This window comes from Alligator mississippiensis, chromosome 9, assembly GCF_030867095.1.
Source record: "Alligator mississippiensis isolate rAllMis1 chromosome 9, rAllMis1, whole genome shotgun sequence".
Classification (NCBI taxonomy): domain Eukaryota; kingdom Metazoa; phylum Chordata; order Crocodylia; family Alligatoridae; genus Alligator; species Alligator mississippiensis.
This window is the reverse complement of record NC_081832.1, coordinates 78738802-78756709: the sequence shown is the minus strand read 5'-3', so window position 1 is coordinate 78756709 and position 17908 is coordinate 78738802. Positions and strand designations below refer to the sequence as shown.

Genomic DNA, 17908 nt, shown 5'->3' with positions numbered 1-17908 from the left:
TGCCTATAGTCAATATTGCCCAATAATTTCCTTGACAAGATCTTCTTTTCACTGGCTTGTATCTTTGCCAAGCTTGAACTAGACTGGCTGAAATCTCCCTGAGAAGGGGTTTGCCTCGGGGACAAGCTTTTGGGAAAGTTTTGGCTGAAATGGCTCGGTCATTTCAGAGAATGAGGTTGCAAAGAAAATAACTTGTTTGCCCACGGGGGAAAAAAATAATAATACAGCTGCTCTGCTGGGAAGCCGTGGCGCCTTCGTGCCTTGGAGAGAGGACAAAGAATTTGATGAGGCTCTGAACTCGGGGAACGTGCCTTGTGCCCTCCCCGGGAAAACCTGCCCGCCCTGAGCCGAACTGTCGTCTCCTGCAGAGGCTGTTGTATGCGCTGTTCAAGTCCAGGAGCTAAAGGTTCATCCATCTCCTAGAAAAGGAGGGTTGAAGGGACCCCAAAGGTCACATCTACTCCAACCCCCTGCTCCAAGCAGGACCAGCCCCAACTGCATCATCCCAGCTGAGGTTTTGTCTACCTGGGTCTTCAAAACCTCCAAGGATGGAGATGCCACCACCTCTCTGGGCAACCTGTTCTGGTGCTTCACCACCCTTCTTGGGGGAGAGGTTTTCTCAATATCCAACCTCAACTTCCCTTGCTGCAACTTGAGCCCATTGCTCCTTGTCCTGTCGTCTGCCCCCACTGAGACCAGCCCAGCTCCATCCTCTTTGCAGCCCCCCTGCAGGGAGGTGAAGGCTGCTATTCAATCCCCCTCGGTCTTCTCTTCTGCAGACTCAATCAGCCCATTTCCCTTGGCCTCTCCTCACCAGTCCTGTCCCCCAGCCCCACAACCATTTTCATTGCCCTCCGCTGGACTCTCTCCAATGTGTCCACATCCTTTCTGTAGTGGGGCGCACAGCTGGACACAGGACTCCAGATGTGGCCTCCCCAGTGCTGAATCGAGGGAAGAATCACTGCCCTTGTCTGCTGGCAGCACTCCTACCCATGCAGCCCAGGATGCCGGTAGCCTTCTTGGTGACAAGGGCACACTGCTGGCTCCTGTTTGGCTCCCGAATGTTTGCTCTGGGATGGGGGGAAGCCCTTGTGTGCAAGCAGAGGCTTCGTGCCTGTTCCTCCCACCATCCAGCCATTGTCATGGGGCCCCTAAGCCAGGCAAATGCAGGATGAGGTATTGGCCAGCAGCTCGAGCCAGGGACATCGCAGGTGGCCTTGGTGTGGAGAAGGGGGAAGGACGACCGGGCAAGGCACCAAGGACCGCAGGGAGCTTAGCATGGGATGAACATGGGGAGAACTAGGTGAGAAGTGTCTACTTTCTACCCCATCCGCCCATATTTTTCCACTTGGTTTTTGGAAGAAAAAGTTGTAAGGGAGGGGAAAATAGCGCGCCGCCCTTTTCTGTGTCACATGGTGCACACAGGAGCATGCTCATTAAAAGGGAAGGGGAGTTACTTGCTTTTTTACCTTGGACATATCAAGAACATCAACTCTTCCTTTCCCTGTTTGATCAGAGACTTCCCTGAGCGATTCGTAGAAGTGCATTAGGAGCTTTGCCAGCTCCTTGGCAGGGGAAGGGAGGCTGGATCCTTAGCATGGAGGATTTTTTTTCCTCCCTAGTGTTAACTAGATTTTTAAAACTGAGGGTGTTTGAATTGGGCTGAAGAAAAACCATTTCCCATGCCATCTAATGAAGTTCTCAAATGCAGGGTTTCTGTGATGTCTTAATTTTTCCAGCTGTCTGTAGAATAAAAAAAGAACAGACTGAGCCCGTGTTTCTAATGACAAAACCAAGCAGGGGATACATTTTTAAACATAAAACATTTCTGGCCTTCTTTCACTGGTATAAAGTAGTACGAAAAGAAAGGGTGGGGGTGGGGGGACGGCGGCACCACAAAGACCAATTGTTTTTCCTTCCCAGGTCGCTTTTTGAACAATCCTACCCTCGCTCCTAGTTGCGGGTGAATCACTTTTTGGGAAGTCCCATTCAGATTGGTGGGTTTCAGTGAGTCATTCGGTGTTTCTGAAAGCGGAGTGTCCCTGCAGGAAAATGAAACCAAATCCATCCTGGCTTTTATCACCTCTCTGTGTTAAAAGCTGCTTTTAGACATCTTCCCCTCGCCTGCCTCTTCTCCCTCGTTCTGGGGCCTCTTCCAGCTGTGGAGCAAAGCGTTCGGCCTGGACCGTGGCTTTGTTTCCCGTGGCTGATGGCATGTGTCCCTGCAGGTCCTTTGGGCTGGAGACCTTCACCTGGCAGACTCGGGCTCCCGGGCTAGGTTGTGACCCCTGTCTGCCTGGGCTCCAGGAGCAGGGGCTCTGTAGCTGGAAGGACCTCTTGCAATGCAAGGGGCTCCAAACTAGGGCAAGAACCGTATCCAAATCTGGCTCTGATTTGCTTCATTTGCAAGAACAGCGCTGTCTGAACCCATGCCAGCGATGTTTCTAATTGCATTTCAATCACTAAAGAGTTTTCCCAGTCGTTACGACTTTGTACATGGGTAACTTTCTCACCCTAACCATCCTAGCTGGATTCTGCTGAGTGCCCCTTTTATAGGCAAAGAAATGATGTCTCCAGGACCATTTATCCACTAGATTGGGATATGTGTTGTGAGCCCAGGCTTTGTTTTGTTTTATTTTAATATTGCAGTATAAAATGAACCTTTTTGGCAATCCTAAACAATGTCACGTCTGCCAGATTGAAGACTGCAGGTTTTGAACTTTTTGCAGTTTTCCTTTTTGCAATGAAAGGAATCTTCCCCTCCTTGAAAACAATCCTTTTACATTCTTTTTTTTTAACAAAAAAAGCCAGGTTTAAACTGGCCATTTTATGCAAAAGGCTAAATTTGTATTGTTTCTAGTGCGGCCAGTTGCTTTTATTGCTAATCTTGGCGTGTAACTGTACACTAGTTACTCTATTGTTCTGCAGCACAAGAAAACCTTTGTCATATTCCCAGCAGAGCTATTTATATAGTGTGCAACTTCTAAGGATTTCTTCCTGTGTTGATGTTCTTCCACTTTCTGTGGGGGGGGGAAATAAGTCCCTTTTAGATGAAATAAGAGCAGCAGTAATTCCTACCAGTCGCCTAACCCTAAATGTTGACATACTGAAGTTAACGTGGAGCTTGGAGTTTCTTGGATCCTGTACAGAACGAAGCCAGCAGTTGCAATGTCCCAATGTCCCAGTCTTGGTCCCAATGAAGAAGCACAGGACCTCGCTGAAGATGAGTGTGGGCACAACCCCTTCCAGATGCACACGTGGATGGGATTTGCCAGCACATCCTGGCTTCTTTCTGGCAGGGAAGCTCCTATAGCACTTCCTCTACAGGGGCTGGAGCGGGCATCCAGGGCTCTCATCCTTTCTATCTGGGGCTTTTTACAATAGTAAAGGGCAAGGGGAGTTGCCAGGGTCCTTGGTGGGTACAAGTGTTGGGTTTTTTGGGTCTGGAAGCAGTTGTCCACTGGAGAGGATGGGCTGTGAGCCCAGGCAGGCACATCTCTTAACTTGCACAAATCATTTTTTGGGGTCAAATGGGACCGTTTAGAAGAGCCAAGTTCCTGGGTTCGGTCCTGGGCGCGTCCCTACCGGGTCGTGCCGCAGATGATTTCTGGCCAAAATGGAAACATGTACGGCGTGCGATACGGTGTGTAATATTTTAGTGAGTCAGGCACTTAATGGACAATAAGCTCTGACAAGAAATCATCGCCACAAACACCACTTTGGAAACAATGACCCATCCTAGTTCAAAGGAATACAAACCTCAAGGTCAGGAGTGGAACAGCGCTTTTGGCAGAGGGAGCTTACATTTCACATGCATGCTTTGTATCTGACTTAATACAGGACACCAGCCATCAGTGCAGGCTTCCCATAGTATTTGCCATCATTAAAATTCTCAGAAAACTTCGGGAAGTGGACGCGCTCGAGCATAAAACCACAGGGCTTTTGTTTTAGCTGCCCCGCTAGGAACAGCCTTGTTAAAAGGGAAAAATATTGCACTTTAAAGATTTCTGGGGCAGGTTTCCTGGCATTTGGGAATCCTGCTGGATGTGGAAACCGATATAATGATATAAACAGATGTGTTACGCTGCTGCTTGTTGGGGGAAAAAATAGCCCGCTTTTATCCTGCGCGTGTGTCGGGGGTAAGCTGGGGCTCCCTGGGAAGGGGACCGGAGGCAGAGCCACGTCATTCGAGCGCTCCCCGAGCTGTCATTCTGCAAAGGGGCAAAGCCCCTTTTGTTTTATATTTTCCGTTGCTAACCAGCTGTGCAAGAAGTTAAACATGGTGATTAACCCATATGTGACCCACTGAATTTGACTGATTTCCAGACGGGGACAGAATGGTAACTCTACCCGGCAATTTGAACCTCCCGGGTTCGTAATGATGATTTTACAGTGTAATGGTTGCACTAAATCCTTTCACTTTTGCTCTGCAGCCGCTGTTGTGACAAGAAAAGCTGTGGCAACAGAAATGAGACTCCATCAGATCCAGTGATAATTGACAGGTAAGGACGGCTATTGTTTCCTTCGTTTTTTGTTTTGTTTTTTATTTTTTTTTATTTGATGATGATGATGATGTTTTTACTCCTCATTATAATGAACCACCTGCCCTGTGTCGTTAATGGGGAAGGGGTTATGTGGGTATATGGATGAAATTTTGTTGTTGATACCGAATTAGTTGTGCTTTGTGATGGTGATTCCCATGGCAGGGCCAGATGGGCTAGGACTGTGAGACCTGCTCGCAGGAATGCTCCAGCCCTCGTCTCTGATTCATGTTCAGAAAGAGGAGATTTTTCTTTCTGACTTTCTGTGGCTCGATTCACATGCTGTGCCAGGGAAGCTTCAGGAATAAAATAATAATAGTTTGTGATTTATGAAATGTGGTCGGGTGCTTATAAATATTTAACTTTTATTTGAAAAATGTTTGAATCATTATCACTTTTAGCTACAGTAGTTCTGTTGGATGCAATCCATCTACATTTTAAGGTTGTTTTTTTTTTTATTTTATTTATGTATAAAACCAGTTTAAAAAAAAAATAGATCTGCGAACTAAGCTTTCCCCCCCATCCCCCAGTTATTTTCGGTGGTGGAAGTGCTATTTGGGCTGCGTTGTCAGTGGGTTAATTCATTTTGCCTGTCTTAATTGTTGTGTTTTTAAACAGATCCCTAGGACTAATCTGACATGACCAAGTAAATCATCGCAGCACGATAAATCTATTGTAGTTGTTCTGTGCTGGCAAATTATGCCAAATTGTTGCCCAACAGTCGCTTTTACATTTTAATTATTGAAATTCATTGTACAGAAACGTATATGATAATCAGTTTCTTATGTAGCATTGCTCCCCGGGAGTTCGATAGCTAGGGAGGACTGAAGCTGTCTGTCACCGGGGGAAGCGATGCCACGCGCCAGTCTGGGACCCCGGGGCCCTGGCGGAGCACGCGCTCCCCTCGTCTTCCTCTCGGAGTTAGCCCTCGCTGTGTGAAGTTCAAATACCCGATGGGCTGGAGCGCCCACTTTTACGAGGGAAGGTGAAGGGTGTCTGACCTGTTCAGCACCACGTCACAACAGAGTCGCAGGCAAGAGGGCACGTCCCCGAGCTCCCAATTGTCCCTGTGCTTGTGCAGCCTTTCAGATTTATAGCTCTTGTCTGACCGTGTTCGGAAAGTGCGTCTTTTGGAAGCTCCCGGCAGATGTTGGGATTAGTTGCAGGAAGGGATGTTTCTCTCTCGGAAGATGTGTTTTCCCCGTGCATATTTTCCTCCTCTTCTCGCATTAGGGAGCCGCCCGGGGAAGCGAGAGAGCGCCCGGGGAAGCCTCTCCGGGGTGTCTTGTGTCCGGGTGCTGTCGACTTGAGCGGTAGAAACCGGGCTAGAGTAGCATTTTGAGCTACATGAGAGCTACAAAACCCCCATGAATTTTGCATTGTGCTGGAAAATGAGCTGCTAGGATGTTAATGGCTGGTTTTACAGAAATACTTTGTTTTACTATCCAATATGCAGAACTGCGAGTTGTGACTCATTTCATATGAACTCCAGAGACCCGGGTTTTTGGGGGTTTGTGTTTTTTTGGTTTTTTTAACTGGCTTTGTACAAACGATAAAAACAGTGATATGAAGGAATGGCTTGAATGCTCCAGTTGTGATCATATTAGCGCTGGTTAATTCAATTGCTGCAAGGACGTATAATTCTGAATGCTGGGTTTAAAATACCGGTAGAATACAGTTTAGGTTATAATATAAACCCTACCTTGCCACCCCTACTGAATCACATTTTGCTTGTGAATGGGTTAAGCTTTTAAGTTCTTCACTTGGTTTTAAATTGTGACTTTGATACAGAGGGTTGATATGACTGTGGTTTGAATAACATTTGATTTTGACCTGTTCCTGTGGGTTGCAATGGCATAAGAAATTTGACTCAGCAGTGCTGTAATTAGCCCTCCCTGTGTTTTTGAAACAGGATTGTGTTACCTGGATTGCATTAGTGTGGCTTCTATTGTTGCCGCTTCGCATCTGTCCCAGTAGGGTACTTAAAACCTTTTCTTGGCCGGGGTTAGTTCAAACAATTTAGGCCAAATAAGTATGTGCTTTATACAGTTAGTGGCTTTAGTGATGTTTCTTGTGACATTTATCCTTTCATTTTTTTTTTTCCTCCCGTTTTGGTTTGAAAAAGTAGAAAGCCTTCTACATGGAGTCTCTATACCTTTAAAAGGAGTACTTTAAAAATGGTTATAACGTTAAAATGCCTGCACAAGTTGGAACATATGTTGAGTTGCACTGAATTGTCACTTCTGCATGCATAAAATCTTAAGCTATTATGGCAATTGATATGCAAAACCATATTTAGCTATTTTTATTTGCATGTGAGCTTGCAGAATTCATTTACCATTTGGGCTAAAGCACTCCCACATGCCTTGCAGCCTGATAAGCCTTATCTTTGGATTTAATCTAACTTTAACACAGAATTGCCACCTAAACACTTAGCAGGTTTTATTTAGACAACTGCACTTGTATGGAAAATGCTGCCTTATGCTTACTCCTTGAAAGCCTTTTTTTTTTTTTTGTCTTTTTTCTCCCCCGGATTGGTTATTCAGAAAAGCTCTTTGTGGGATAGACCGAGCTCAGTCTTTGTGGCTACTGGGTGTGTAGTAGTTTGTTTTGCAAGTTAAAAGTTAGACGTGTTTGAAATGATTGGATATAGGCACTATACCTTTTCATCCTCAGAACATGTGGGATTTAAAATAAAAGGCAGTAGGTGCATGTGAGGACAACCTAGAAAATGACTTTTACTGCTATCGAGTACACTCGTATAATACAAAGTGACCTAAAGAATTTTTGCGTAATACAGTGACCTGTCTTGTCTCTGGAGAAGGGGTGTAAGTCTGTTATTCCTATACACCAGAGGTTCCCAAACTTTTTCTTACTGCCTTGCCCCCCCTTCCAGATTTGCCAGCCGCCCTGTGCCCCTACTAGCATACGGGTTATATTTTAACCCCGTAAATGCCAATTATTATTGTAATGAAAATTAAATCTGCCATGACACCATTTCTCCCACGTACCCCCCAGAGATGTTTTGCGTCCCCCCAAGGTACCGCAGGCGGGGAACTCCTGCTATAGACCCACGAGATCAAATAAGTTCCTTTAAAAGGACACTGATTGCAGGTACGGGCATGTGGAAGTGTCCTTTTAGAGCAGTCTATATATTTTATCTCCAGCTCACTTGCATGTGTGCGAATGCAGCTCTGATGACCAGGAACTAATATTAAAAGGGTATTATTGGTACAAAACAAATGAACAACAGTTCACATTGGAAGTGAAGCCATTGGCTGTGGGGTAATCATAGTTAAAGTAAAGATGTAGCACCTCCTGTTATTAAATTAAATTCTAGATTGATTTAACATTCAAATTGTAACTCATATTTGAATTTAAAAGGTTTGCAATAAAATTCCTGTGCCAAAATTGAATAAATTGTAGTTTTATTACCACACTGGATATCCCGGTGTCCTAACCTTTTTCCTTACAGTTATCTTAGTTCAATAAATAAAACCTCATTAGACTATTCCCATTTCAACGAGTTTATTAAATTTTACAGGAGTAATTAGCATAAGCTGTGCTAATTTTTCTGGAAGACTAATGAGAGAGCTTCCTAATTAGGTTTGCTTTGTAAGAATCAGAAAAGATGATAATGACAAAAGTCACTTAGGGTGGAAAGTGGGGCTTTATATGATTTTGTGATGCAGGAAGGAGGCTTTTGTGCCTCGGCACTCTTTTACACCCCCCCCCCCCCTTAAAACCCAGTCGACCGTTGTAGAAACAGATTTTTGATTGAGATATCTATGCTTGCCATATATTTCTGTACCTTTTATGGATGGATCCATGAGCCAGTAGCTGCTGGATGAGATGAACACAGATAGTCGCTGCAAGCTCTGCACAGGGTCAGGCTGTCTCAGCGGACCTGGACCTGCGCTCCGCCAGCCTCGGGAAGCAGGATGGGGTTTGCGAACACTTTGCTCTGTCATTTCTGGTGGACCCTAATGCTGTCCCCTGCCAGGATGCACAGTTAGGGCATGTGACAATGGCGGCCAGTGAATGGGCCTTGCTGATTTTATTGATATATACATAAAAAATAAAAAAAAAGCCCCATTGAGGGAAATTTCAAGACTTTCTAAAATAAACCCCAAACCAACCAAAACCATAAATTAATAGATTTGATGCAGGGCATCTCCTTGGGTGACGTTCTCAACCCTGTGCTATGGGAGAAGTCCCACTGGGAAGGGTAGTGGTAGTGGCCCTTTTTAACTGTAGTTTGTTAAACGTTGAGGCCCTTCACGTGCTGCGATCCCATGCTGCTTTGGACCCCGTGTCACAGGGATGCATCATATATGAGTTGCTTGGGTAGTCTACCAAGCCATGCTATAGTCCATGGGAAATGATCCTATTAAACGGTGTTTTCCACTAATCTATCTATGCAGCCCCCACTGCCTATGGTACCTATGGAGCTGACTTGCCTGCGTGTGTGTCGAAATCTTTTAGCTTCCAACCTGAAAAAAAAAAGCCTTATTTGTGAGTAGGATTGCATGGTGCAGTGACATGAAAGGAGGCATGAATGACTTTCAGGGTCTCTATTTTATTGCTTTATACGTCATCACGGAGTGGATTGTATTGTATGTGCCTGATCATCTTTTCATCCTAAATGCCATTCAGGAGAAAAAGCAATGCAGAGCAGTGTGTTGCAGGAAAATGGTGCTTTGCTTTCTCCAACATGCACTCTTCAGGCCTAGGGTGAATATGGCAATGAATGCATTATAGTATGGCAATGAATGCATTACAGTATGGCAATGAATAGGCAGTGGCCTTATCTGCCCAGGTATTTGAGGTACTGTCAAACCAGATAGTTTATAGAAAGTCCTTCTTCAACAAGGAGGAGAGGTGATGGCAGGGTTGGCATTTTGCTAGGGAGGAAGCCACCAGCCACTGACTGATACCAAAGCAAAGCACCAGTCCTCAGAAATGGATGAAGGGGCACAGTCCCGTTGCAGGACTGGATGAGTTCCCAAAGCCAGCGATGGGAAATGGATGCAAGAAATACCTAGGGAAGGGGCTGCTGTAGCATGCGATTCCCAAACTGTTCTCTCAGGGCCATCTGTTCAGTTCACGCGTTATGGTGCTGGTAGGTGATGGCCATGGTGGCAACCACAGTCGTGCTGGCGGTACACACTGAATCTTGATCGTAGGCATATAAACACGTGGGCAGCTATGTCCCACCCAGTTTTCTTGACCTCTGGAGAATTAAACCATACAGATTCCTCAACATTGTCTCCAGGACAGCATTACAAGTCAATCTTAACTACACTTCATTTACGTTTTCTACTGGCTTTTTAACTCTGGTCCAAAATGGAGCATGGGGTATAGATCTTCTCTCCTTGGGGCACGAACACACACAGGAGTGTTGGAAATCAGCTCTCAATGAGGCACATATCAGGGACAGAGACCCCCCCCAGTGCTCCTGGACATCTGAGCCCAGTCCCTGTGCTGGGTGGTGTGGAGGGAAGCTTGTCCCCTTGCCTCCTGCGAGAGGGGAAGAGGGATATGCAAACCTAGGTTGGTCGCAGGTTGCTCTGGCAAGCAGTCTGAAATGAAGACAACCATCTAACCAACCGAGAAGCCGTTTTGTTTTCCCAACGTCATCCAAGACAAGCCACTTCGCAGGAACAGAAAAGTGGGTGTGGGTGATCGTATGCCAAGAAAAGAAGAATGATGAAACATTGCCCTCCATAGAAATGCATGAAGTATGCCGAGGCCATTGCAATCAATCCATTGACTTTCCACACGGGCTCTCAAAAGGGAGGGGATTTGGCCCTGAACATTGAATTTGAGTTGCTTATTCAACCTTTGAATGCAGCCATCCAATGTTGCAACCTTTGCATTGCAACCATTAAAAGTTGATGACTTTGTTGGGGGAGGGAGAGGAACAAAACAGCCGTGGCTAGGACAGGGTAGGGGCCGACACGTCTGAAAGTATTGCCCAAAGGATTTTTTCCCATGTGGACTAGGTGCTGAGAGGAGTTTTGACCCTTTCAAATACAACTAGAGGCTCCAGTCGGTAGAAACGTTTCGACTACGAGGGTCAAATGTAAACGTTGCTGCCCCCCCAGCCGGGTCTTGCAGTTCTCTGCACTCACGTGGAAGCCAGCAGCGTTGTGGTGCCAGCCCTGCCTCCTACCAAGACCTTGTTAGAGCCAAAGGATAAATTTGGGGGGGTCGCGGAGAGTGGTGCAACAGTTTCCTCTGGTTCCCATCCGTGTGGTCTGTGTTTCTCCCTCCCCTGCCCTCTCTTTCTGTCACTCCGGAGTCCCCCTTTGAGTTTTAGCTTTGAATGAATCCAGACTCTCAAAGCAGAATTCGGGCTAGATCCGACAACCTCGACTTGTTTGTTTGAATGGGGCGAGGCGATTTTCTGAATCAAACTGAAGAACTTTGCATGGCTCAGACCTACGGTACAAAACCCCAGCTTGGTCCCCGAGACGTCTGAACTTCTCAGCAAACCTGGGCTGAGCTTTGAGGGTGTTGGAAAACCCCAAACCAGGTGACTTTTATGTGGTTTGGGGTTTTGTTGCGAACAGGTCATGCTGCTCTAATAGTTACTCGCTTCTCTCGGCAGTGCCTTGGCAACCCGGCGCTAGCGTTTGGGCCTTTCGTTTATTAAAATCTCGTACTGACGACGATGATTTGATGTGATCGTAGTTGCCCATAATCCACAGTCTGGAGCGGGGCCCATCGGCTGCGGTGCTGAGCGCTCTCGAGGTCGATGTGCCCTGTCCTCCCAAGGTCCTTTTGCCTGTTACCTGGCTTATGAACTGGGACTACAGTTTTCAAAAGAGCCTAATGGAGTTAGGCACCAGAGGGTCACCCTGGGATTTGGGTACCTAATTCTCTTGGGAGAACCTCCCTGATGGTCTCCCAGGGGCCAAGGAAGAGGATTTGGGGGTGCCCCCATCTTTTGCTCGACTTTCCAGAAGTTCTGGTCTTCCCTCGTGCCAGCGAAGTCCCGACGAGCGGCTTGGCACCTTAGAAGATCAAACTTTGGGCAGCAAAAGTTGGGCACCCGAAAACCAGAGGGCCCTTGGAAACCACGTGGCTGGTGCAACGGCTTCATGCAAAGGGCCGAGCTCTCCTAGCTCCCCGCTCCGCTCCCAGGACCTGGCGGGACCGGGCGCTTCCCTTTGTTTCTATTCACAAACCTTCAAATGCACTATTCATACCTATCGATTTCTCACTGCTACATCAAAGCCAGTCCTGAGCGAAGAGGATGCGTTCAGCCCAGGGGTTATCTGCGTCCACGCAACTTGGCATTTTCTTTTCTTTTTTTTAAAGAGAGTTCAGATTTTTTTTTTCCCTTTCCCAAATACTCCATTCTCTCTCAAGCCCAGTGCTGCTGAGGGTAAACCTACCGTCTTCCCGCCCCCTGATTTATTGCCGCCGTGGGAATTTGCACCTGCTTATCAAGAATGAGAGCGGCGTGCAAACGTACTTGTAGAGATCGTACTCAATTTTATATTAGATTGGGTCGAATTCGTTCCGAGTGTGAAATGTGTAGTGACCTCTGCGCCTGCTTTTTGGGGGTGACATGACTGAGGGCCCAATCCTGCAGAAGCTAAGGCCTGGGAGGAACTTGGCTCAGTGAGTCGGTCCTGCTGACTGACTTGGACGTAAAAAATAAGTCTGTGATTTGAATCCATATCCAGTAAATGGTGACATCCATGTCCTGTATGTAGTTGGGCATGCTTTCCAGCACGGCTGTGCTATGGTCACATGCACTTCAGTGTACAAGAAGTATATCACTTTCATGCACGCTGTTAATAGAGATAAAAAGCAGGCCATGGTTTTGGTATAAATCGTGGCAGAGGTGACTTCCTAGAAATGTGTTTAACTTCGGTTTCGAGAGAGAATAGCATGTCTGAGTAGGACTGGTGGTAGATTTTGGTATGAATTTTTTCTTTCCCTGTAGTTTCATAGGTTTTCTTCTGCATCTGTTCTGGAAAAATACCGAAAAAGCCATACAAAGTTCCCAGTGTGTCGCACAGTAATTTTGCACAGGCAGTTTGTGATCAGAATATATTACTGTATCAAACGAGTATTTGCTCTTTTGCTCCGGACAGTGTTTTAGATGTGTATTTTTGAAAAGTGGCATGAATAATCTTCTCCAGGACTTGAAAATATGAAAGCAATATTTCTGGTGCTACTAACTTTATCCTTTATATGAAGTCTGTCATTAAAAGGTTTTATTTCATTACTCTGAAATGATACACTGGGCAGTATTAAAGTGACCCAGATATACAGACTTTCACGGCAATCCTTGAAATACTACGAACAGTACTGTTTTGTCTTTGGTTTCTAGCTGCTTCTAAGGTGTAGGCAGATGAAGATAAATCTAACAAGGGCTATTTCTCCAATTACAAGCCTTTGTCCAAGAGCAAATAAAGGTTTTAGGCTTGCACTATTCATTATAGCCGAATTTAAATGGCCTTAATCTGACAAAAGTTTGAATCCAACCAGAGTTGGGTTTATTTTTGTGAAGATGCAGCAAAAGCAGACGGACCCTCCTCCAGCCCCGGGTCTTCCCGGGCCGGGGACCGCTGGCCTCCAATGCCAGGAGACGACTTTGCAGGGGGCGGTCGACGGTGTAACGCACACCGCGCTCGCGCTGGGAACAGCCTGGTCCTACTTGCACTTTTGGACTTTGTTCTTCTTTTGTAGGTGCAGCGCGGGGTCCCTTTGCACCAGCCCAGGGGAGGGGACGGGGAGGGGGTGGGGGAAAGCCATGCAATGTTTGAAAAGCAGACAAATCTATAAAGCTTTCTAAGAGCACAATCCCCTCTGAAGTGGCACTCTGCAACTATACCATCTAGCTAACTGTTGGAGGCACAATAGTTTAGTAATATAATATAAAAAGTAATAGCGTTAGCTAACACATCTCTAATAAGATATTGTCCACTGCTCTGCCATATGCTACTGAGCAGGCTCTCACTCTGTGGGGCTTTTGATTCCTCTCAATAAGATTATTTCAAATACTCTAATCCTGAATCATTGACATGAATACAAAAGCCTAGTGACATCTAATAGATGCCTCTTAGCTTTGCTTTCCCTCTTGTTCCTTTCCTTTTTCTTCTCTTTTTACCTGACAAAAAGCTTACAGACACTTGGGCTCTGTCTCTCAGTAGCAGCATGTGGGTCCCCTCATGAAATATAAAGGAGGAAAAAGGACTGACATAGGGCTGATAAGCCACAGAGCAAAGGACCATAGATTAAAAGTAAATGCCGGTAAATCCTACTCTGTACACTCACTTGTTCTTTTATTGTTTTCTTTAACTCTTTCACTGCCCACAAAGAGGAGAAAGGGGGCAAAAAAGAAGGGAAAAAAAATAGAGAAAGAGGCAATGTCTTGTTGCCAGGATCCTAAAGTCTTCCCTAATTAATAGATTCCCCCCCCGCTCCCCTGACACTCGAAACATCGTTATAAAATGTCCGCTTCAGCCAAATGAGATTATTTAGGCAGCTGAATATTCAAAGATGGGGTGTTTTTTTTTTCAGTACAAAAGAAAGTCCTGCAGACTCGAACGGCTTTTATGTGAAAGGAAATATATTTTTTTTTCAAAAACATTATTAAAAATGTTCCCCCATGTCAACGAGCGCTCCCCTTTCGTGACGGTGGTCGCGTGGCGGCTGTTTGAGTGAAGAATTTCCTAATTTCGCCCTTCTCTTGGATTTTGCCAAACTCTTCCTATGTTGAATATCAGGGTCATTTTTGGAGTTAGGAATATAGGATATAGCCAGCATCTTTAATGGGCAAAAAAAATAAATAACCCAAGCCATGTACAACTGTAGCTAGATCAATGCTTTTTGCATCAAACAGCATCAAAAAGCAATCGTTTTCAGTAATTTTCCTCCATTGTTGTGTAGGCTGCCTTTCAGGTTTTTGACTGGGTAACTATTCACTTCTATCCAGTTCTAGCCTTCTTTGTAATCTTTATGAACATAATCTTTCAGTTCGATTTTTGGCATCGATATTGCTACGTATCCATTGGCCGACATCCCAGATGTTAAGTCACTTTGATAAGTGGATGTTAAAAAACCACTCTACCTAGTTCAGGTTTTGCAGAACAGAGTCGCAAGAAGAGGAGAAACGTGTCCCATCTTCATTAGAAAGTTCGGTGCTGGAAAAGAAAGGAATTGGCTATTAAGATTTGATGCAAGACGCTTTCCCAGTGAGCTCCATGCTTCTCTGCATGATCCCCGCAGTCGGGGAAGGGCTGGGGTCGAACCCCAGGTGTGTGGCGTGTGCGCTTAGACCCCTGGGGAAAGCCGCCTCCAGGCGGTCATATGAAAACACGCGTGCAAGTAGAAGCTGGAGGGGACCGAGATGCTCATCGTTTCAGCCCTTTCAGATCAGAATATGGCCCCTTACCTGGATATGCCTTTTTAAAAAAACCCCCAAAACCCAAAATATGCTCTGTAGATTCCCTTGGTGCCATAAGAGCCCACTCCCCAATCTCCCTCTGGGTTTCCCGTGGTCTCTGCCCGTCCCATAAAGCTCTCCTTCCATGCAGCCAAGACCTCTGCCTTTTAGCCAGATGGAGAAGTCCGGCCATATGGAAATGTCCTACATTTTCTTGCCTGTTGATGACCTTGCTTGGGGGTTGTGATCCCCACCGTGGGCTGGAGCACTTCAACTCCCACAGCGACTCCCCGAACCTTTAGCTCCGGGTCTTTAGCTCGGGCATCCTCCGTGGCCTTGCGTGAAAGCCGCGGTCGTTTCTGCACCGCCTCGGTGAGCGAAGCTGTGGCGGGGACGCCCAAACAGCAGAGCGTTTTCGGAGAGTCCACGGATGGATGCCCTGGGATGTGCTGCGCGGACACTTGTTTTCCCCGTGGGTCGTGGGGCTGTGGAGGGTGGCCGGGGCGCGGCGCCGTGCAGTCCCGTCGCATGAGGTTGTTCTCTGCCCTAAAGAGCTAAACAGACGAGATGCACTCTTGGCTATATCTTGCTATTTTTTTTTTTTTTAAAAGCATATTTAGCAAGCCTTCAGTAATAGCTCTGGCATTCTGGAAGACAGAACAAACTGCTCGGGTGTAGGAGGAGAAGTAGCTAAAATCCATTATGCACCGGCTGATTGTCTTTATGTTGTATACCTTGCGATTGGAGGGAAGCTTCCCTCACCCCGCACCCCCAAAAAAAGATCGCCCCACTGACGGTGGTAACTTTATTTGTCAAAAACAACCCGAGCATTATTCCGCGAGACCCCAGCACGTTATTAATACTCTGCAAACCAGCCGGGGTTGGAGTATTAGTGCCCTTACACAGTCACTTGGGCTTTATAAACTTATGCTTTAAATACCGTCCCTGTCACGTACGGATCTGTTTTCCCCCCGACGAAGCCTTGGAGCTTGTGTCTCACCGAGTCATCCGTCGAGATTCAGCCATCCACGCCTGAAAGAACAACATGCTATTAGTTAATATTTGTCTTTTTCTAAAGTAGCACGATTTAAAAGAAAAAAAAAAAATCTCAGACTGTTCTGGGGGAAATCGAGGAGAATTTTTGGGAATACTTTTTTGCCATGGTAACATCGTTCTCTCCCATTAGCCTGTCAAACATGAAGCCCGTTCCAGACTACAACACATTTCAACAAGCCATTGTTTTACAGCGGGTTGAAGATGTCTTGCATTGCACCTTTCCTAGGCAGGTATTGTGTTCGTGCGCTGCTTCAGCTCTGGAAGGGTTAACGAATTGCAGCCCGCTCCCAGCAATCCCATCATGTGCCTGGTTGACTCTGAAAGAAGGGGCTTGCAGTTGCCTACGGGGCATCCTTTCCCCGCTTTCTCTGAGGCCACCTGGGCAGACGAGATCCCGCACAGCCTGTCCGTAGGACACAAAATCCAATCAGGCGCCGCGGCTTCCAGTCGCAGTGACCTGCCTGCCGCACGCGGGGGGAGCGCGGCATTGATAGGCTGCATCTCTCTGGCTTTAGGGGACTCTCTATCTCCACAAGGAAGGAAGTTTTTCCTTCATTTCCAAGATAAGGTGTCATTCATGAGAGCCGTGCGCTGAACTAATCAGGTTAATTGAGAGGCCCTGAATAGCACTCATTGAGCTGATCTCTTCTTCCTGTTCAAGGCAGATAGTGCAGACGGGGAGATTACGCACAGTTTCAACTCTTTGCTCCCTCTTCTGCATTTTGCGCAGAGTCCAGAATGGAGAATGTCATTAGAGGCTTGTCTGTACAATTTATCTTTGCTGGGAATAAAGTTGTAGTATTTACTGGGGGGGTGTGGGGGGGAATTGGCTGGTTGGCGTAAAGCAGCGGAGCGTCATTGATGTCAGTCTGCACCAGCTGAGGATTTGGCTGGTTGTTTGCAGAAAGAAACTAGACCGAGAGATTCAGACATTTGGCCGTGCTCGTGAGTCTTGTTTTAATATTAAAATGATTTTAGATTTAACTCATGGCAGGTCTGCAGGAAACATTAATGTTAAAAAGATGGTTTTTTGTGCGTTTGAAGCAGATACCGGTTGTTTTTATTGCCTTTATGGCAGCGTTTCCCATTCCACCCTGCTAATTGGAGCGGCTGCGCAGAAGTGTACCAAAACCCTAACGCAGTTCCCTCTGGATGCTGTTGCCAAATTGGGAACATCCAGACTCCAAACCTCACCCTAATCTTCCTGCTAGCCACAATCTCTTCGGTTTTCTTTGCTAATGTTGTAAGTATTAGAGGAGAGACGAGAGCCCAGAAAATCAAATTCTCTAAAAACAGGAGGGTTTCTTTTTGCGTGTGCGTGTCCATCTCCAAATCTAACTGGCTGCTGGGTTTAAATTAAACAAGATTGTGGGTTTTTCCTATTCCCTGCCCCCCAGCCCCGTTCTTGGGAAGTTTCAGGAATGACTTTAATTATCTCTACAATCACATTCTCACTGCTGTCCCTGTGAAAGCGTGTAGTCATGGATTGCCGGGATTATTTTCTTTAGCACTTGGGGATAGAGAAACTGGTTGTTTCAAAATTAGAACCAGCTGGGTTCTCAGCGCTGTCGTTCAGGGGGAGACGCTCAGCCCACAAAGCCGTTGCCCAGGTTAGTCATTAACTAAAACCCTAAATAAGCAGTGTTTGGTTTGCCACACTTTATTATCCAATATGAGGAATGATTTTCTTTATCTCATTAATATGCATCTTCAGTGCTGCTACTGCCAGACCTTACTTCAAGATCAACTGCTGCCCAAACTTCTTGTGCTGCAGCAAATTGAATAGCACAGCCGTAGCGAGAACCAGGCACGCACCCCTCAGCCTGGCATTTTTTGTGCTGCCTCCTCTAAGTGTACAAAATACAAATTAAACCTACGAAGCAGGATGCTTAACGTTTGACAT

At 46.2% G+C, this 17908-nt stretch overlaps 1 protein-coding gene across 8 annotated transcripts in view; it reads left to right on the top strand.

Moving 5' to 3' along the window:
* EBF1 (EBF transcription factor 1) overlaps positions 1 to 17908 on the top strand; it is a 296884-nt gene that overhangs the window by 14782 nt on the left and 264194 nt on the right. For all 8 annotated transcript variants that reach the window (XM_059712948.1, XM_014610157.3, XM_019475980.2 and 5 more), the window contains exon 6: positions 4434 to 4502. In XM_059712948.1, the coding sequence (XP_059568931.1) occupies positions 4434 to 4502 (69 nt within the window). The remainder of the gene's footprint in view (positions 1 to 4433; positions 4503 to 17908) is intronic.